Source organism: Furipterus horrens, unplaced genomic scaffold (assembly GCF_987537825.1).
Source record: "Furipterus horrens unplaced genomic scaffold, mFurHor1.1.pri manual_scaffold_6, whole genome shotgun sequence".
In the NCBI taxonomy this organism is placed as follows: Eukaryota; Metazoa; Chordata; class Mammalia; order Chiroptera; family Furipteridae; genus Furipterus; species Furipterus horrens.
This window is the reverse complement of record NW_028327176.1, coordinates 148,778,938-148,795,176: the sequence shown is the minus strand read 5'-3', so window position 1 is coordinate 148,795,176 and position 16,239 is coordinate 148,778,938. Positions and strand designations below refer to the sequence as shown.

At 36.2% G+C, this 16,239-nt stretch overlaps 1 protein-coding gene across 1 annotated transcript in view; it reads left to right on the top strand.

Annotated features, from left to right (window-relative positions):
- SEC63 (SEC63 protein translocation regulator) overlaps nucleotides 1-16,239 on the top strand; it is a 75,771-nt gene that overhangs the window by 11,765 nt on the left and 47,767 nt on the right. Inside the window, exons 2-3 of the mRNA XM_090279728.1 lie at nucleotides 5,591-5,690; nucleotides 8,983-9,097. Coding sequence (XP_090135854.1) covers nucleotides 5,591-5,690; nucleotides 8,983-9,097 — 215 coding nt within the window. The remainder of the gene's footprint in view (nucleotides 1-5,590; nucleotides 5,691-8,982; nucleotides 9,098-16,239) is intronic.

Sequence of the window (16,239 nt, the reverse complement as noted above, 5' to 3'; positions counted from 1 at the left end):
GAGATTTGGGGGGGATACAGACTGTCTTATCCAGGTCGTCTTTGTTGTTGTTTCTTGGCTTTTTTGGTCTTATAAAATAATCAAGCCCCCCACCCCCACCTCTCCCCAGCTTGATTGTCCCAACAGTGAGTGAGCCAGTATTATCATGATGAGATATGTTCTCAACCAGCTGCAGATAGACTTTGGATAGGTAGAAAAAACTGATGTATAATGGTTTTTAGACATTTCGAATATTGAATATAACCTTTTGGTTCTTGGCACCATTTTCTTGGATCCTTTAGGATTTAGGAATAGTTTTATGAGTCTGAGTTTTGGAAAGAGAAGTGTGTACATCTTTTTCTTTTAAATAAATTGTCTATAATTTTAATAATCTACATGAAAAAGCATGTCCTAAAATTTATTTCTAAGTGATTTTTGTAATCCTCAAAATATCAAAATTTTTAGATACATTTATCTGAACTAAAAAATGAAATCAGAGTTTTCTGACCAAGTTTCATTTGCTTAATTGGTTTAACAGTGAAGACTGCCTTTTCCAATTATGTTACACAGCATTTATTTTTTGTAGATTGAATGATTCAAGGTACTCTGCAATTTCAAATTTTGGCAAGATAAAGTAGAAGATAAAGCTATTTTATCTTTATATTTTACCACATAGGCAAAAGTGTACTTTTTATTTTAAAAAGAAGTTACATTATTTCAAGTTTTAACTTTTTGAACATATAGGATATTTACAAGTTGCTTATATGTGAAAGCGTAACGTATTTTACTCTTATTTTAGTAATTTATCAATTTGTAATATTTCTGTTGCCTTGATAAGATAAAAAAATGTAGCATCAAAAATTTTAACACATAACATCTTATAGATGTTAAACTTACGTGTGATAAACTTATGAAATGTAACAAATCTTTGGGGATATGTACCAAAGCATTTAGAGGTGAAAGGTCTTGATGTCTGCAACTTGCTCTAAAATAATTGAGAAAAAAAATGGGAGGGAAAGAGGGAGCTAGATATAAAGCCATGGTTGCAAAATGTTAATAATTGGTGAATTTGCACGAAAGGTATTGTTCATTTTAATTTTCTTTCAACTGTGCTGAAGGCTTGAAAAATTTTAAAACATAAAGTTGGAAAATGTAATAGTGATTTAAAAACTTAATTTTAGGAAGTATGTGTCAGTATTATAACAAATGTCTTACCAGGGTAAAAATGCATAAAGATAAAATTATGTGGGGAAAGTAGAACGAAGGGCTTGGTCATGAATTTTTGTAAATGAATGATGGTAGGTATGGTTTTAAGATTTCATTGGTGCATTTAAAAGCCATGGAACTATTTTGCTTTAAAATGTCAACTTTATGTCAGAAATAGCATCTTTTGCAACTCTTCAAACTTATGATGAAAAATTTTATTTATTTTTGTTTATTTTTTAAATGTTTATTGATGAGAGAGAGAGACAGAGAGAGATAGAGACAGACAGACAGATTGCTTGCCTTCCATTTGTGCCCCAACTGGGTTTAACCCTCAACCTAGGTTATGTGCCCTGACTGGGAATTGAACCCCCAACCTTTTGGTGTATGGGATGACAATCCAACCCACTGAGCCACACTGGCCAGTGCTTATGATGAAAAATTTTAGATGCCAAATTGAAATTTACAAGAAGGTGCATGATTAAAAGAAATTTTTATTTTTGTGGTAAGCAGGCACACAGGTTTGAGGACTTCAGACCTGGCTGATATTCTTTTAACTCTGGGTTCTAGGAATGTGGTGCTATGAGTTCATTCAGTTGTGCTCAGACTGGCAGATTATCCTGGCATGGACAGATGGATGTGACTGTTTCAGCAAAGGCACTGTGCAGCTTATGAAGCACAACCATAATAACCTCCCCCCAAACTTGGACTACTCCCACAGACACATAAACTTTATGTTCATCTGCTGAGAAAAATCATACTATGTTGTTTTTTAAACTGCAGAATTATTTTACGATCTTGTAATTTCCCTTTTCTATAAATGTGGATAATTTCTTAGGAAACTATCATATGTTAATGATATTACTAACATAATTTTTACTGGCCGTGAAACTAATAATTCTGTAAACTAGAAGTTTATAAATGAACTTCTTTTTTATTATCTGGAGGGACTTGTGATACTATGACAGAGGTCATTCATGTAGAGATTTTGACTGTGTACTATGAATATTTAGTTGTGGTGGAAATTTAAATGCCATTATGCTACGGTATAAACCATACCCTGTAGTACTTACTGACTGACTTAAATCTTCTAAAAGATTAAGATTTATTTTTTAGATTGGAAGAGTGAGGTACAATGTACACATTGTACAAGATTATGGGGGCTGAAAACCACATGTACTTGCTCTTGGCCAGAGACATGGGGAGAATATAATTTCTTTGAATAGATCAAGCTGTCTGGCTAATAGACTTCAGCTTTGGTCTTACAACCGTATCAACTGTTTCCTTGGTTTTGTACCTAAAAATGGGAGACGGTGAGGGCTTAATTTAATGAAATACAGATTAAAAAATCACCAGTGGTATTTTCAAAAGTGTTCATAATTTAATCATGAAAATCAGAAAATTAACATTACTACCATTTCATTCTCAGATCCCATTCAAGTTTTGTCACTTGTCTCAATGATGTCCTTTATTGATCCAATACATAATCACACATCACATTTAGTTGATGTGTTTCTTTAGTCTCCTTAAGTCTGGAAATGTCCTTCAATTTTTTTTCTTGACTTTAAAGGTTACTGGCCAATTATTTTGTATAATGAACTTGAATTTGGGGGGTGTGTGTATGTGTATTTTATGATTACATTCAGGCAGGAATTTCACAAAATTGATCCTGAATTCTTCTCATTGCTTTCTGTCAGATTGTATGATTGAGTTTGTCACATTGCTGGTAATGTTCACTGATTAAAGGGGTGACTGCCAGGTTTTCTGTATTAGTTTTAGTTTCCTGTTGCTGCTGTAACGAAATACCACAATCTTAGTGGCTTAATACAACACAAATTTATTTTCTAATAGTTCTGGATGTTGGAGTCCAAAGTACGTTACTCTGGACTAGTTACAGTTGTGGAAGGGCTGGTTCTGGAGGCTCTAGAGTAGAATATGTTTCCTTGCCTCTCCATCTTCTAGAGACAGCCTGTATTCCTTGGCTTGTGGCTTCTCTCTTCATCTTCAAAGGACATTTCTACAGTCTCTGCAGTCTCTGCTCCCATTGTCACATCACCTTTGATCCTCCTGCCTCCTTATTATAAGGACCCAGATAATCTAGGATAATCTCTTCATCTCAATATCTTCAATGTAGTCACATCTGTAGAGTCCCATTTGCCATGTAAATTAATATATTCACTGGTTCTGGGTATTAGGATGAAGATATTTTGGAGAGGAGTGGGGGGGGGGGTAGGAATTCTGCCTACCCTACTTCCCAACTGTAAAATCATTCTTTTCTCTTTTGAAAATGTTTTTGTGGGAAGATACTTTGATCCTAGTACTTCTTAGTGGAGAATGGTATTTAGAAGTCAAGACCTGGGTGCTAGGTGTGCTCACTACTATTGAGATGTCACTGTTCTAGGCTCACTTATTAGGTAGAACTAGGGAATATGTGTGTGTGTGTGTATAGAGCTACATCTATATTAAAAGATATTAGTTCATACTGATACTTTCTATTCCAATTTAATACCACAGGGTTCATTCTTGTTTTCTATTTTATATATATCCCTTCTCTGACAGTGAAAAATTGATTCCAGCTATCCTTAATATACAGGGATGGGCAAAAGTAGGTTAATGATAAATAATACAATAATTAATAATAATAATAATAATACAAGAATGAATGTTTCAGATACTTACAACTGTAAACCTACTTTTACCCACCCCTATAGTTACTTATTTGATCATTCCCCCTACATATTACCCTTTCTGCCACTATCGCTTCCACTACATGAATCCTTCTGCGCCACAACTGGTCTGTACCTCCTGCTATATACTCTCTCATGTGGATGCTCTCCTCAAAGCATGGTGGTAACAGGATAGTTGGACTTCTTACATGGGGCTTTTGGAGCATTCTATTACATGTAAAGTTCTTTTACTTATCTGACATCTCATTTAAGGACTGTGGTTTGGTAGTTTTTTAAAACCATGAAAAAAATTTATATTTAGTATTAGCCAGCTGGACTCAGTTTAGATGATCACAGTTTTGTTGGTAACATCCAAAACATTAGTTATAGTCAGGAGCCAGCTGAACATATTATTTCTTCTCTGCATCAGGCCTGAGCAGCATGTAACCTTGGCCATGTCATTGTTGTAGAACTTCTTCACAGCCTGCTTGATCTGGAGCTTTTAGGCCTTGATATTTATAATGAACGCAATTGTGCTTTTGTTTTCTATCTTCATGGCTGACTTCAGTACTAAGGGGGAATCTGATAATGACATAGTGGTCAAGCTTGTTGCTCTTTTGAGGCTATTTGGGCTGCATTTGGAGTGTCTTGGGCTGCCTTTGGAGTGTCTTGGGCCAGAAGGTGAATAAAGTGTGGATCATCTTTTTTTGCTTGTTGCTGTGGACACTTTCCTTCTTGGCCTTCTGAGCCTTTGTTTTGACTTTGGCTTTGTCAGGGGCAGGAGCGTCATCGTTTTTTGGTTTCTGCATTCCATCTTTGTGAAAGGGTATTTTATTTTAAAACTTAAACCTTTTTTTTTTTTTTTTTTAAATTGGGAGCATTAGTCAAACCAAGTGATTGTAGTTTTTTTTGTAGTAAAACTCTGCATGATATTTTGGCTTTGGTTTAATTTCTTTTCAGTTGGATTGCAGGTTCTCCCTGGGGATTAAAGTAATACCTTTTGTCATAACTCTTTTATGAATCTATTTTCACTTATGGGTTTAGGTGATTTTTTCCAATTTAATATAACTTTCATGTTTGAAGAATATAATTTCTGCTTAGCTTCCTTAATAAACCACATGTTTCAACTGTTTTACTTTTTATTCCTTCTTTAATAGAAGGGAGAGGAGGAGAGAATGTCTCAGAAATTACTGATTGTGTGACTAAATATTTTGGGTTTAGTCAGTTTTTACATTTTTAAAAAAAATTTATTTTTTAACAAGGTTACTTTATTTTTATTTTATTTATCTGTTTTTAAAGAGAGGGGAAAGGAGAAAGAGAGGGAGAGAAACATCACTGTGCGGTTGGATCTCACTCATGCCCCCAACTGGGGACCTGATGTCCAACCTAGTAATGTGTCCTGACTGGGAATTGAACCAGCGACACTTGGTTCGCAGGCCGATGCTCAATCCACTGAGCCACAGCAGCCAGGGCTAGTTTTTACATTTTTTAATTAGCAGTTATTGAAGTCTCACTTGAAAAATGGTTCCCTGGTAGTTAAATAAAATTTGCCAGATAGATTATTTGTTCTAGGTGGCAGAAAATTTAACCTATCTTGTGAATTTTTCTTAATATTTAAGTAGGCAGTACTTTCATGTTCTAATAAAATATTAGCATGGTAATGAAGATTAGTATGATATTAAGTCTGGTTTTGCTTTCACTGTGAAGAATGATTTAACTTACTACCCTTTTCTTTTTGACAGAGCAAATTCGATTAAAGAATATCAGAAACGTATATGGAAGATGTATGTGGTATCGATTACGGTTATTAAAACCCCAGCCAAATATTATTCCTACAGTAAAGTAAGTAATTGGTTTCAGTAAAAAAAAATTTAGTGTTTACTTTTTTGCTAGATGTCATTTAAAATAGGGGTATAATAATGAATAAAACATGTATCTGTAAAAAAATTGTGGCCTTAGTAAGGGTAAGATGTGAATACTAAATTTGAGAGCTGTCTGAGCAGAATGGTTTATAAATTCAGAGGAGAGAGAGAGTGTGCTTCTGACATGGGAGAAGGAGAGAAAGAGAAGTCAGATCTAGAGGGAAGACCCTGGGCATCTTGGGTCAGGATATGAGTTTTGTCTTTATAAGGGAGTCTTTAAAAGATTAGCAAAAGCAGCGAGGTGACATGATTAAGTTTTCATTTCATGGCGATAAAGTTTTTGAGCACACACTGTATACCAGGTTTTGTGCTAGGGCTTTATATGTTATCTCATTAGTTTTAAATTAACTTCAGGGTAGGTGATTTTCCTTTTTCTCAGATGAGGAAACTGAGACTAAAATAATGAGGTAACTCGATCAAGGTTGTGCAACCAGAAGTGCTGAATTGGGGAACTAGCACCCTTTGTTTCAGCAGGCCTGTCTGCTTAAACAGGCCATTAGCATGTTTCATTAGAGCAGGCCTGTTAGATTTTGTGAGGTTGTGGGGTTTGCTGGTTTAGAGTGTGGGCTTTAGATCTTCACCCTAAATCATCAATTTAGAGGTAATAGATGAAACTGAGAGGTGAAAGAGTTGCCATTTTTGGAGGACTGTATCTTGTGAATTGACTACATTTATCTATCTAGTGGATAGGAGGGAAGGACCTAACAGAGAAAATTAGGAACTTGAGGGGGCTTGGTTTTTCTTTTTAAGGCTTGACTTTGCCTGGTTTAGTTCCTTTGTAGAGGGAGGGAAATCTTGGTTTTGGTGTTGAGTTCTTCAATGATGTGAAACTAAAAGTGACTATTAGTGTTTACAAGAGAAATTTTATGTTCACCGTTTATTCTTTGGTATTGCTTCTTATTGTAAATTAAACCTTTAGGACGCAACAAGGCAAATATTTTTGGCCTCCCAATCTCTTCTTTTCTGGGCTTTGATGAATACAGTGGGTATTTGGACCTCACTTTTCAAGGAAACACTCCAACTCTGAAGTTCTCTTCAGTGATTAATAAACTGGTTTACTTAACTGGAGATACAGATTAAAGGATGTTTAAGTAAGGAAGAATTACGTAGGTACTGACTGGTAACAATTTAGATAAGGTCAGAAACCATCAAAACCTCTTTTGCTACTTAACTCTGAAGCATACTTTCAAAATTCAGCAGTCATTGTGTAATACTGGAAGTTGCTTCTAAAATAATTTTTAAAGTATGCTTAGTAAAAAAAAAAATCAAGACTTCACAAGTCAATTAATTACTGAAGCTATATGTAGTGAAAATGCTTATCTTTTTAGCAGAACCAAAAATGCTTTTTAAATATTGTTACATATATCGGGTGCATACGTTCAAGGTCATGACTAGCTGTGTGTTTGCAGTATTTTTACTTTTTTTTTTTTCACATTTCAGCACATACTAGTAATGAATATGTCTTATATACGGGCGACCTCTACAGGGTTTTTAAAAATTGGTCACAGAGCATGATGCAGTGTACTATCTTTTCACCTTAGCTTTGGCCCTTGGGAAATTAGAGCATCATTTTATTGGTGGTGGTACTTTTTTCATCAGCCTGGCGATTCTGTCTTGAGTCTCTGCTCTCCTTCCTTTATTCTTTGGCTCAGAGAGTGAAATGTTACAAGTAAAGCATCTAACAAGGGGTATAGCATATCCTTAGGCTTTTGGTTCCTTTTTCTTTTTACATTTGTTTGCTTTTAAATCTTGCTTTAGTGGTTTTCAATTTCACCTTTATCTTTGTTTCCTGAGCTTTGTTAGCCTGTTGGGGAAGTTGGCAAAAGAAAATGTGGAGTGAGTTAATTTGTGTGGGAATAAAGTATATTTTCATGTATTCTTTAGCATATTGGGGGTCTTTGCAAACTTTGGGTTTGAGTTAAAAGTTACTGTAAGTTATTTTTATTATTCAATAAGTAGTTATTGTACACCTACTATTTACAGTATATGTCAGGTATTATACTAGGTGCCAATATACAGTGGTCCCTCTATATCGCAGTTCACTTATTGCGGCCTCACTGTATCGTGGGATTTTTAAAAATATTATATTTATTTATGGTGGATTTTTCGCCATATCGTGGGATTTTGCGGCACTGTATATGTATGTTGTTAAAGTTATGTAGGTTTAAGAGTAGAATATATTTAAGAACATACGTAGTGTTCATAAAAGTGTGGAAAAGGTTAATAAGGGAGTTGGAAAGGATAATAAGGGACTGGGAATGGTTTATAAGTGTGCGGGGTTTATAAAGTCTTAAAATATATATAAATACTAAAATGTAAGGTTCCTCCGCAGATTTTCACCTATTGTGGGGCGATCTAGAACATTATACCCGTGATAAGTTAGGGAATACTGTATATAGTTAATTCTAGTTAATTTCCTTCTAAGTTTCTTGAAGTAAAGTATATGGATAGTTAAAAGGGTATGCACTACTTTAGGTCTTTTGATACGTTATGGTCAGATATTCCTTAGGGTGTAAAGTGTATGAGAGTTCCTCCTTTAATCTCTCCAACATTGATATCAGTCTCTTAAATATTTTCACTAAACAGAACATATTGGAGAGAAGAAATTAGTTTTCCCCCAAATTAAATGTTCTTTTATATCATTTTTTAACCTATTATGTATATCTTTCTATATCTTCATTGGCTAAAAAATGTTCCATTGTGTGGCGCTATCTTGGCTAATTTAATTAGGTCCCTATAAATGGACATTTAGGTTGTGTCCAAAGATTTACTATTATAAACATGGCTATTTATTCATCTTTGCACAATTGACCCATTCTTTTTGTAGTTTATCTTTCTAAAAGTGTTACTGCAAGGTCAAGAACAATTCTTTTTTTTACATTAAGTAGTTTACTGAATACTTGCTATTAATGTATTTTGATCAAATGTAATGGTCCAATAAGTTAATAAGCTGAGTTTACTTCAATATTTAAAATTCTGCAAGTAGTAACTGAGAGGATTTTAAGTGCCAGGCCTGTTCAAGATTCTGGAGAATTCAAAGGTGAGAAAGACACTGTTTTCTTACTATAACAGGAGTTTAGAATTTGAGTGAAAAGCATAGCGATATGAGACTACTTTAGATTGTTTTATGCTTTGATCTTGCCATAATGTCTCTTAAAGGAAAACCATATAGATGTATTTATTTATACTTTACTTATCTTTTTTCTAAACAGGAAAATAGTTCTGCTTGCAGGATGGGCATTGTTCTTATTCCTTGCATACAAAGTTTCCAAAACAGACCGAGAATATCAAGAATACAATCCTTATGAAGTATTAAATTTGGATCCTGTAAGTAGTGTTTTTATATAATGCACATTAGTTAATGATCCTGTGAAAGTACTGTAAGCCACATCCTAAAAGAAATTGAGCTGTGCCTAAAAAATAAGACTTTGGTCAGTTAAGTTTTTTAACTAAAATAGGATACATATCTAATCTATTACTTATTATTCTAATGTACATGTTTTTCAAGCTACAGATGTTGATTGCCATCCTATTAAGGATTGATTTGTAATTGCTAAAATGTCAGAATACTGAAGATCAGATGAGAGGTTAGTGAGTATATTTTTAAAGGACGTGTGTAAGGTGGGTTTATTGCAAAGTTAAAACCAGGAAGTTTATATATGTTAGTTGGATGATTAAAATCTTAGGTCCCTGTTTAGTTGACACTAAGGTAGAGTGTTAACTCTTCATATCTTACAAAGAACTGGTTTCATTGTCATAGAAATTCAGGTTAACCTTGGTTGTACCCCTTTGGGTGATCTCTTGATTGAACGTCATTGATAGGTCCCAACAGAAAATTAGTCTGTTAGGTGTATCTGTGCAAAGTTAGAACTGAAGTGAATGCTAAAGGCCATCTAGCCTTCATTTATTTTTTAATTTTTGTTGTATCATTTTATTTATTTGTTTATTTATTTTTAGAGAGAGGGGAAGGGAGGATAAAAGAGAGGGAGAGAAACATAGGCGTGAGAGAGAAACATCGATTGGTTACCTCTCACATGTTCCCTGATCAGGGACTGAACCCGCAAACTAGGTATGTGTCCTAGTGTGACTGAGAATTGACCTGCAATCTTTCGTTTTGAGGGATGATGGCCAGCTAACTGAGCCACACTCTGCAGGGCTAGGATTTTTTTCTGATGGTGAAAATGAGGCCTGGAAAATTTGTATCTTGTCTGGGGTCCTAGTCAAGCTAAATCTAGTGCTCTTTCCATTTTCCCCCCAAACTACTTCTTTTACTTCTAGTCACTGATCAGTAGATAGCTGGATCCAGAGATTCATATAACACAAAGTAAGTAGCGTGTTTATTTTCTGCTTTGTAGAAGAAAAGTATACCTATCATTTATCTTATTGTGATGATCATGGTCATTGAGAGATTTTTAAGATTAAAAGGTTTGGAGGCAATTTGATGCTATGAAAAGTCAATATTAAAAGCTTATTGTTAGAAAGTGAGCCTAATTAGAAAACAACTAAGATAAGCTTATTAAGTGTTTACTTAATATTAAAATATTGACAAGCCAATGAAACCAGATATTCTTCAGATTATTTCTTAGAAAGGAAATTAACCTTTGATTGGAGTCCTTTTTCAACCAGACTTAATTTACTGTGATAATTCTTTGATATTTAAATATCACTGTCCTTTTATTCATTTATATTTTGCATTTTTATTTTTAAATTTCTTTATCATTTTTAATTTTACTGTTATTCTACTACAGTTGTCATGATTTTTCCCCTTTTGGCATTTCTACCCATCCCCCTCCTTCTCTCCTTCAGGCAGTTTCCACACTGTTGTCCATGTCTTTGGTCATTCCTACATGTTATTTGACTAGTCCTTTCCCCTTCTTTCCACCATTATCCCCTTCCATCTCCCCTCTGGTCACTGTCAGTCTGTTCCATGTTTTCATTCCTGTGGTGCTATTTTGTTCGTTAGTTTGTTTTGTTCATTAGATTCCTCTTACAGGTGAGATCATATGGTATTTATTTTAAACCAGCTGGCTTATTTCACTTACATAATATTCTCCAGTTCCATCCATGCTGTTGCAAAAGATAGTTCTTTCTTTCTGCTGCATAGTATTCCCTTGTGTAAATATACCACAGTTTTTGATCCACTCATTCACTGATGGGCACTTAAACTGTTTCCAGCACTTGGCTATTGTATATAGTGCTTCTATGAACATAGGGGTGCATAGGTTCTTTTGAATTGGTGATTTAGGATTCTTAGGGTATATTTCCAGCAGCAGAATCGCTGGATCAAAAGGCAGTTCCATTTTTAGTTTTTGAGGAAATTCCATACTGTTTTCCACAGTGGCTGCACCAGTCTGCATTCCCACCAACAGTGCACCAGGGTTCCCTTTTCTCCACATCCTCACTGGCACTTGTTGCTTGTTGATTTGTTAATGATGGCCATTCTGACTGTTGTGAGGTGGTATCTCATTGTGGTTTTAATTTGCATCTCTCTAATGACTAGTGATGTTGAGCATCTTTTTCATATTCCTATGGGCCATCTATGTGTTCTCCTTGGAGAAATGACTATTCATGTCCTTTGCCTATTTTTTAATTGGATTGTCTTCCTGATGTTGAGTTTAATGAGTTCCTTGTATATTTTGGAGATCAAACCCTTGTCTCATGTATCATTGGCAAATGTGTTCTCCCATACGGTCAATTCCCTTTTTATTTTGATGATGGTTTCTTTAGTCATGCAGAAGCTTTTTAGTTTGATGTAGTCCTGTTTGTTTGTTTTTTTCCTTTATTTACCTTGCCCTAGGAGATATGTTGGAAAATATATTGCTATGTAGGATATCTGAAGTTTTCCTTCCTATGTTTTCCTCTAGGACATTTATGGTGTCACAACTTATATTTAAGTCTTTTTTCCATTTTGAGTTTATTCTGGTGTATGGTGTAAATTGGTGGTCTAGTTTCACTTTTGTGCATGTACCAGTCCAGTTCTGCCAACACCATTTATTGAAGAAGCTATTTTTACTCCATTGTATGCTCCTGCCCCCTTTGTCAAATATAAATTAATCACAGAGACATGGGTTTATTTCTAGGCTCTCTATTCTGTTCCATTGATCTATGTGTCTGTTCTTATGCCAGTACCAAGCTATTTTGATTACATTGGCCTTGTAGTACAGTTTGATATGAGGTATTGTGATCCCTCCTACTTTGTTCTTCTTTCTCAAGATTGCTGAGGCTATTCGGGGTCTTTTTATATTCATCTGTGTCCCATAGGTTTTGGGTTGTTGTGCATTCATTTTCATTTGTTTCCAGATACTTTGTGATTTCTCCTTGGTCTCGTTGACCTAGTCATTATTTAATAGCATGTTATTGAGTTTCCATATATTTGAGTATTTTTTAGTGTTTTCCTTGAGATTGGTTTCTAGTTTCAATCCATTGTGATCAGAGCACATGCTTGATATAATTTTAGTTTTCTTAAAATTTTGAGGCTTGTTTTGTGCCCTATCATGTGGTCTGTCTTTGAAAATGTTCCATGTGCATTTGCAAAAAATGTGTATTTTGTTTTTGGGGGGGTGAAAAGTTCTATATATATCCATTAAGTCCATTTGATCTAGAGTGTCATTCAGTGCCACAATATCCTTGTTGATTCTTTGTTTGGAACATCTATCCATTGTTCACAGTGGAGTATTAAAATCCCTTATGATGACTGTTGTTGTCAATATCTTTCTTGAAGACCTCCAGGATTTTCTTTATATGTACCGGTGCTCCTATGTTGGGTGCATATAGGTTTACAAGGGTTATATCATCCTGTTGGATTACTTAAGTATTATGTAGTGACCTTCTTTGTACCTTTTTATGGCTTTTGTTTTGAAGTCTATTTTGTCTGATATAAGTATTGCTACCCCACCTTTCTTTTCATGTCTGTTTGCTTGGAATATTTTTTCTATCCCTTCACTTTCAACCTGTGTAAATCTTGTTCTGAGGTGGGTCTCTTGTAGAGAGCATATATGCAGGTCATGCTTTCTTATCCATTCAGCTACCCTACCCTATGTCTTTTGATTGGAGCATTTAATCCATTTATGTTTGTTATTATCGATAGGTACTTATTCGTTGCCATTTTTACTGTACCTGTGGTTCTGTGTGTGTGTGTGTGTGTCTCTCTCTCTCTCTCCTCCTTTTTATAGCAGTCCCTTTAAGCACCTCTTGCAGTGCTGGCTTGGTGGAAGTGCACTCTTTTAGCCTTCTTTTGTCTGGGAAGCTCTTTATTTTGCCTTCCATTTTAAATGAGAGCCTTGCTAGATAGAGTAGTCTTGGTTGTAGATTTTCGCTTTTCATTACTTGGAGTATTTCTTGCCATTCCCTTCTGGCTTGTGGTGTTTCTGTTGTGAAATCAGCTGATAGCCTTATCGGAGCTCTCTTGTATTTAACTAGCTGTTTATCCCTGGCTACCTTTAAAATTCTCTCTTTGTCTTTAAAATTTGCCATTTTAATTATACTGTGTTTAGAAGTAGACCTCTTTGGGTTCATCTTAATTGGGACCTTCTGGGCTTCCTGAACTTGCGTGACTTCTTCCCTCACCAAGTTAGGGAAGTTTTCTGTCATTATTTTTTCAAACAGGTTTTCTATCCCTTGCGTCTTTTCTTCTCCTTTTGATATTCCTATGATGCAAATGTTGTGTTTCATGTTGTCCCAAAGCTCCCTTTAAACTATCCTCATTCTTTTTGAATCTTTTTTTGTTTTGTTGCTCTGACTGGGTTTTTCTTTCTACCTTGTCTTCCAGCTTGCTTTGGTCCTCTGCTTTATCTAGCCTGCTTTTAATTCCTTCTAGTATATATTTTCATTTCAGATATTGTGTTCTTCATTTCTTTCTGATTCTTATTCATGGTTTCTATGTCCTTTTTCAGGCTGCTGTAGTTCCCACTAAGTTCCTTGTAGCTCCCATGAAGCTCCTTGTAATTATCACTGAGTTCCTTGAGCATCCTTATAACCATTATTTTGAATTCTTTGTCTCATAGAGTGCCTCAATTTCATTTAGTTCTTTTTCTGGGGATTCCTGCTTTCCTCTTGATTGGGGGTTATTTCTTTGTCTCCTCATTATAGGGGACCCTTTTTGCTTGTTTCTGCATCTCACGTTGCTCTGCTTTGCCTGCCCATCTTCATCGGGTGGAACTCTGTGGCAGAATTTCTGTGAGATTCTGTGGTGCAGTCTCTTTGATCTCTGATCTGTATGTTCCAGGCTTGCCCTTTATTCAGTTTATGTGGGCTCTCTTGTTGCACCTGAGCTTTGGTTATTGATGGCTCATTCATTGTGGGGTACTCTGCTCTGACTGTCTGTCTGGGAGTTACAACTCCCACCACATCTTCTATGCTGTTGTACAGGTGCTGCTTAACGAAGCAGTATTACCCAGGTAACCAAACCCACACCAGCAAAAATATCCCCCTACCACATCAGCAATGTCAATGGCAACTGAGCAAAGATTAATAAAGTTGGAGAGAGATTAAGAATATTATAAGATAGAAAAAAGGGAGTATGAAATGACTAAAGGAGAGGAAAATGATTTTGAGTGAGAAGAGAGAAGAAATAATAAAAGTAAGGAATAGAAACAAGGCCAAGAAAGGGACAAAATAAAATTTAAAATGAAAGTAAAACAGGGAAGGGTGATGGCAAAATGGAGTAAGAAAAGGGAAAAGTATAATATGAGGTCTGAAATAAAAATTTAAAAGTAGTGAGTCAAAGGGAAAAAAAATTGCAGAAAAACCATAATAGGGTCAATTACAACAACAGCTGAGCAAAGGTTAATAAAGGTGGAAAGAGAATAAGAATATATACGAAAGAGAAAAGAATATGAGATGTCTGTAGTAAGGAAAGGTGATTCTGAGAGGATAATGGGAGGAGAAATAGTGAAAGTAAGGAATAGAATTCAGGCTAAGAAAGGGAAAAAATATAATTCCAAACTAAAAATAAGCATGGGCAGGAGGAAGGCAAAATGGAGTAAATTAGAGGGAGAATAACCTATGAGGTTTGATATAAAAAAATAGTGAGCAGATATGAATACAGTTGAAGAAGAACAGCAATAACTGTAATATCCATGCCAAACAAGCCACCATTTATAAAGTGGAAAGAAAATAAGAATATTATAAGAAGGGTAAAAAGAATGAGGGCTGACTAAAGGAAAGAAGACGATTGTGAGAGGACAGAGGGAGGAGAAATAGTAAGAGTAAGGAACAGGAACAAGGTGTAGCATGGGGGAAATAAGATTTACAATGAAAATGAGAAGGGGCAGGAAGAAGTCAAAATGGAGTAAGTCAAGGGAAGAGTAAAATGTGAAATTGTAAATAAAAATCTATAAAACTAAATGAAATAATAAGAAATAAAAGGCAGAATAGTGAATTAGTTGGAATACAATTGATGCAAAAGAAGAAGTCTTAAAAGGCTATGCAAAGAAAAAATAACACAAATTCTGAAGAGGAATGAGGTAGAATTAATTTGTCTCAGCAGTGTGGTGTTTGCCTTCTGTCTTCTCTTTCTGGATTCACCTCTTTTTTTATCAGCTCAAGGTGTTGGGGTGGGAAGTCCAACTTCTGGCAGCACCTCCTGTATCACCTTCACCTGCCTCTAGAGGGAGCTTCTATTGTGATCAGGAGGGTGGGGCCCCTTTGTCTCTCCTGGGAGGCACTGTTCAGTCTTCTGGAAAAGTGTGGGCATGTTCCCCCTGCCTCTATACCACCCATCTTGGTCTGTCCCAGCTTATTTCCAATAATGTATAGCTTCTGCTAAATTAGCTGTCTGTTTCAAGGGAGGGTCCAATCTATGTAAGAGGGTCAGCTCTTTCCTGCTTGGTGCCCAGGGCAGCTCTGTGTGCTAGCTGAGGTTGGGCAGGGCCCTAATGCATCCTTGCTGCACCTATTTCTGATCTCCCTGCTTTGCTGGCTCAGGAAGTGTATTTTGTCTCTGAGAGTTCAAAATGGGCCCTTTAGGAATTTCTCTTCCTGTCTTTCTCTTGCTGATATGTACCCTACAGGGGTTCTTGAGCCTCTCCTGCTGCAATTCAGTAGGAGGTAGGGGCTGGGTGCATCCTTCTCTTCCTGGAGGTCCGATCGCCCTAGGGGAAGGTGGCTTGCTCTGGCTGTAAATAATCGCAGGTGCTCCACTCCCACCTGTCCAGTTCCCAGCCCACTCACTGGTCTGGTAGCAGACAGAGTCCCAAATTCAACACACTGCACAGCCTCCAGCCTGCTAGTTGAGCTGTGCTGGGGCCAAGAAATCTCTCTGTGCACCTTTCTGATTTCTCTGCCTAGCTGCACTGAGTGGCAGCAAACTGCGCCCAGCATGCCTCAGCTCCCCTTTCAAAAAGTCTCTCCGGGCACTCCCACTGCAGGACGGAGTCACCATCCGGCTTCCTCTCACACCCCCTCTCCAAAAAGCCAAGTCTCTCACAGTCACAGCTGGCTGCAGCCTGTCTCTATGGCCAGTTGCAGAT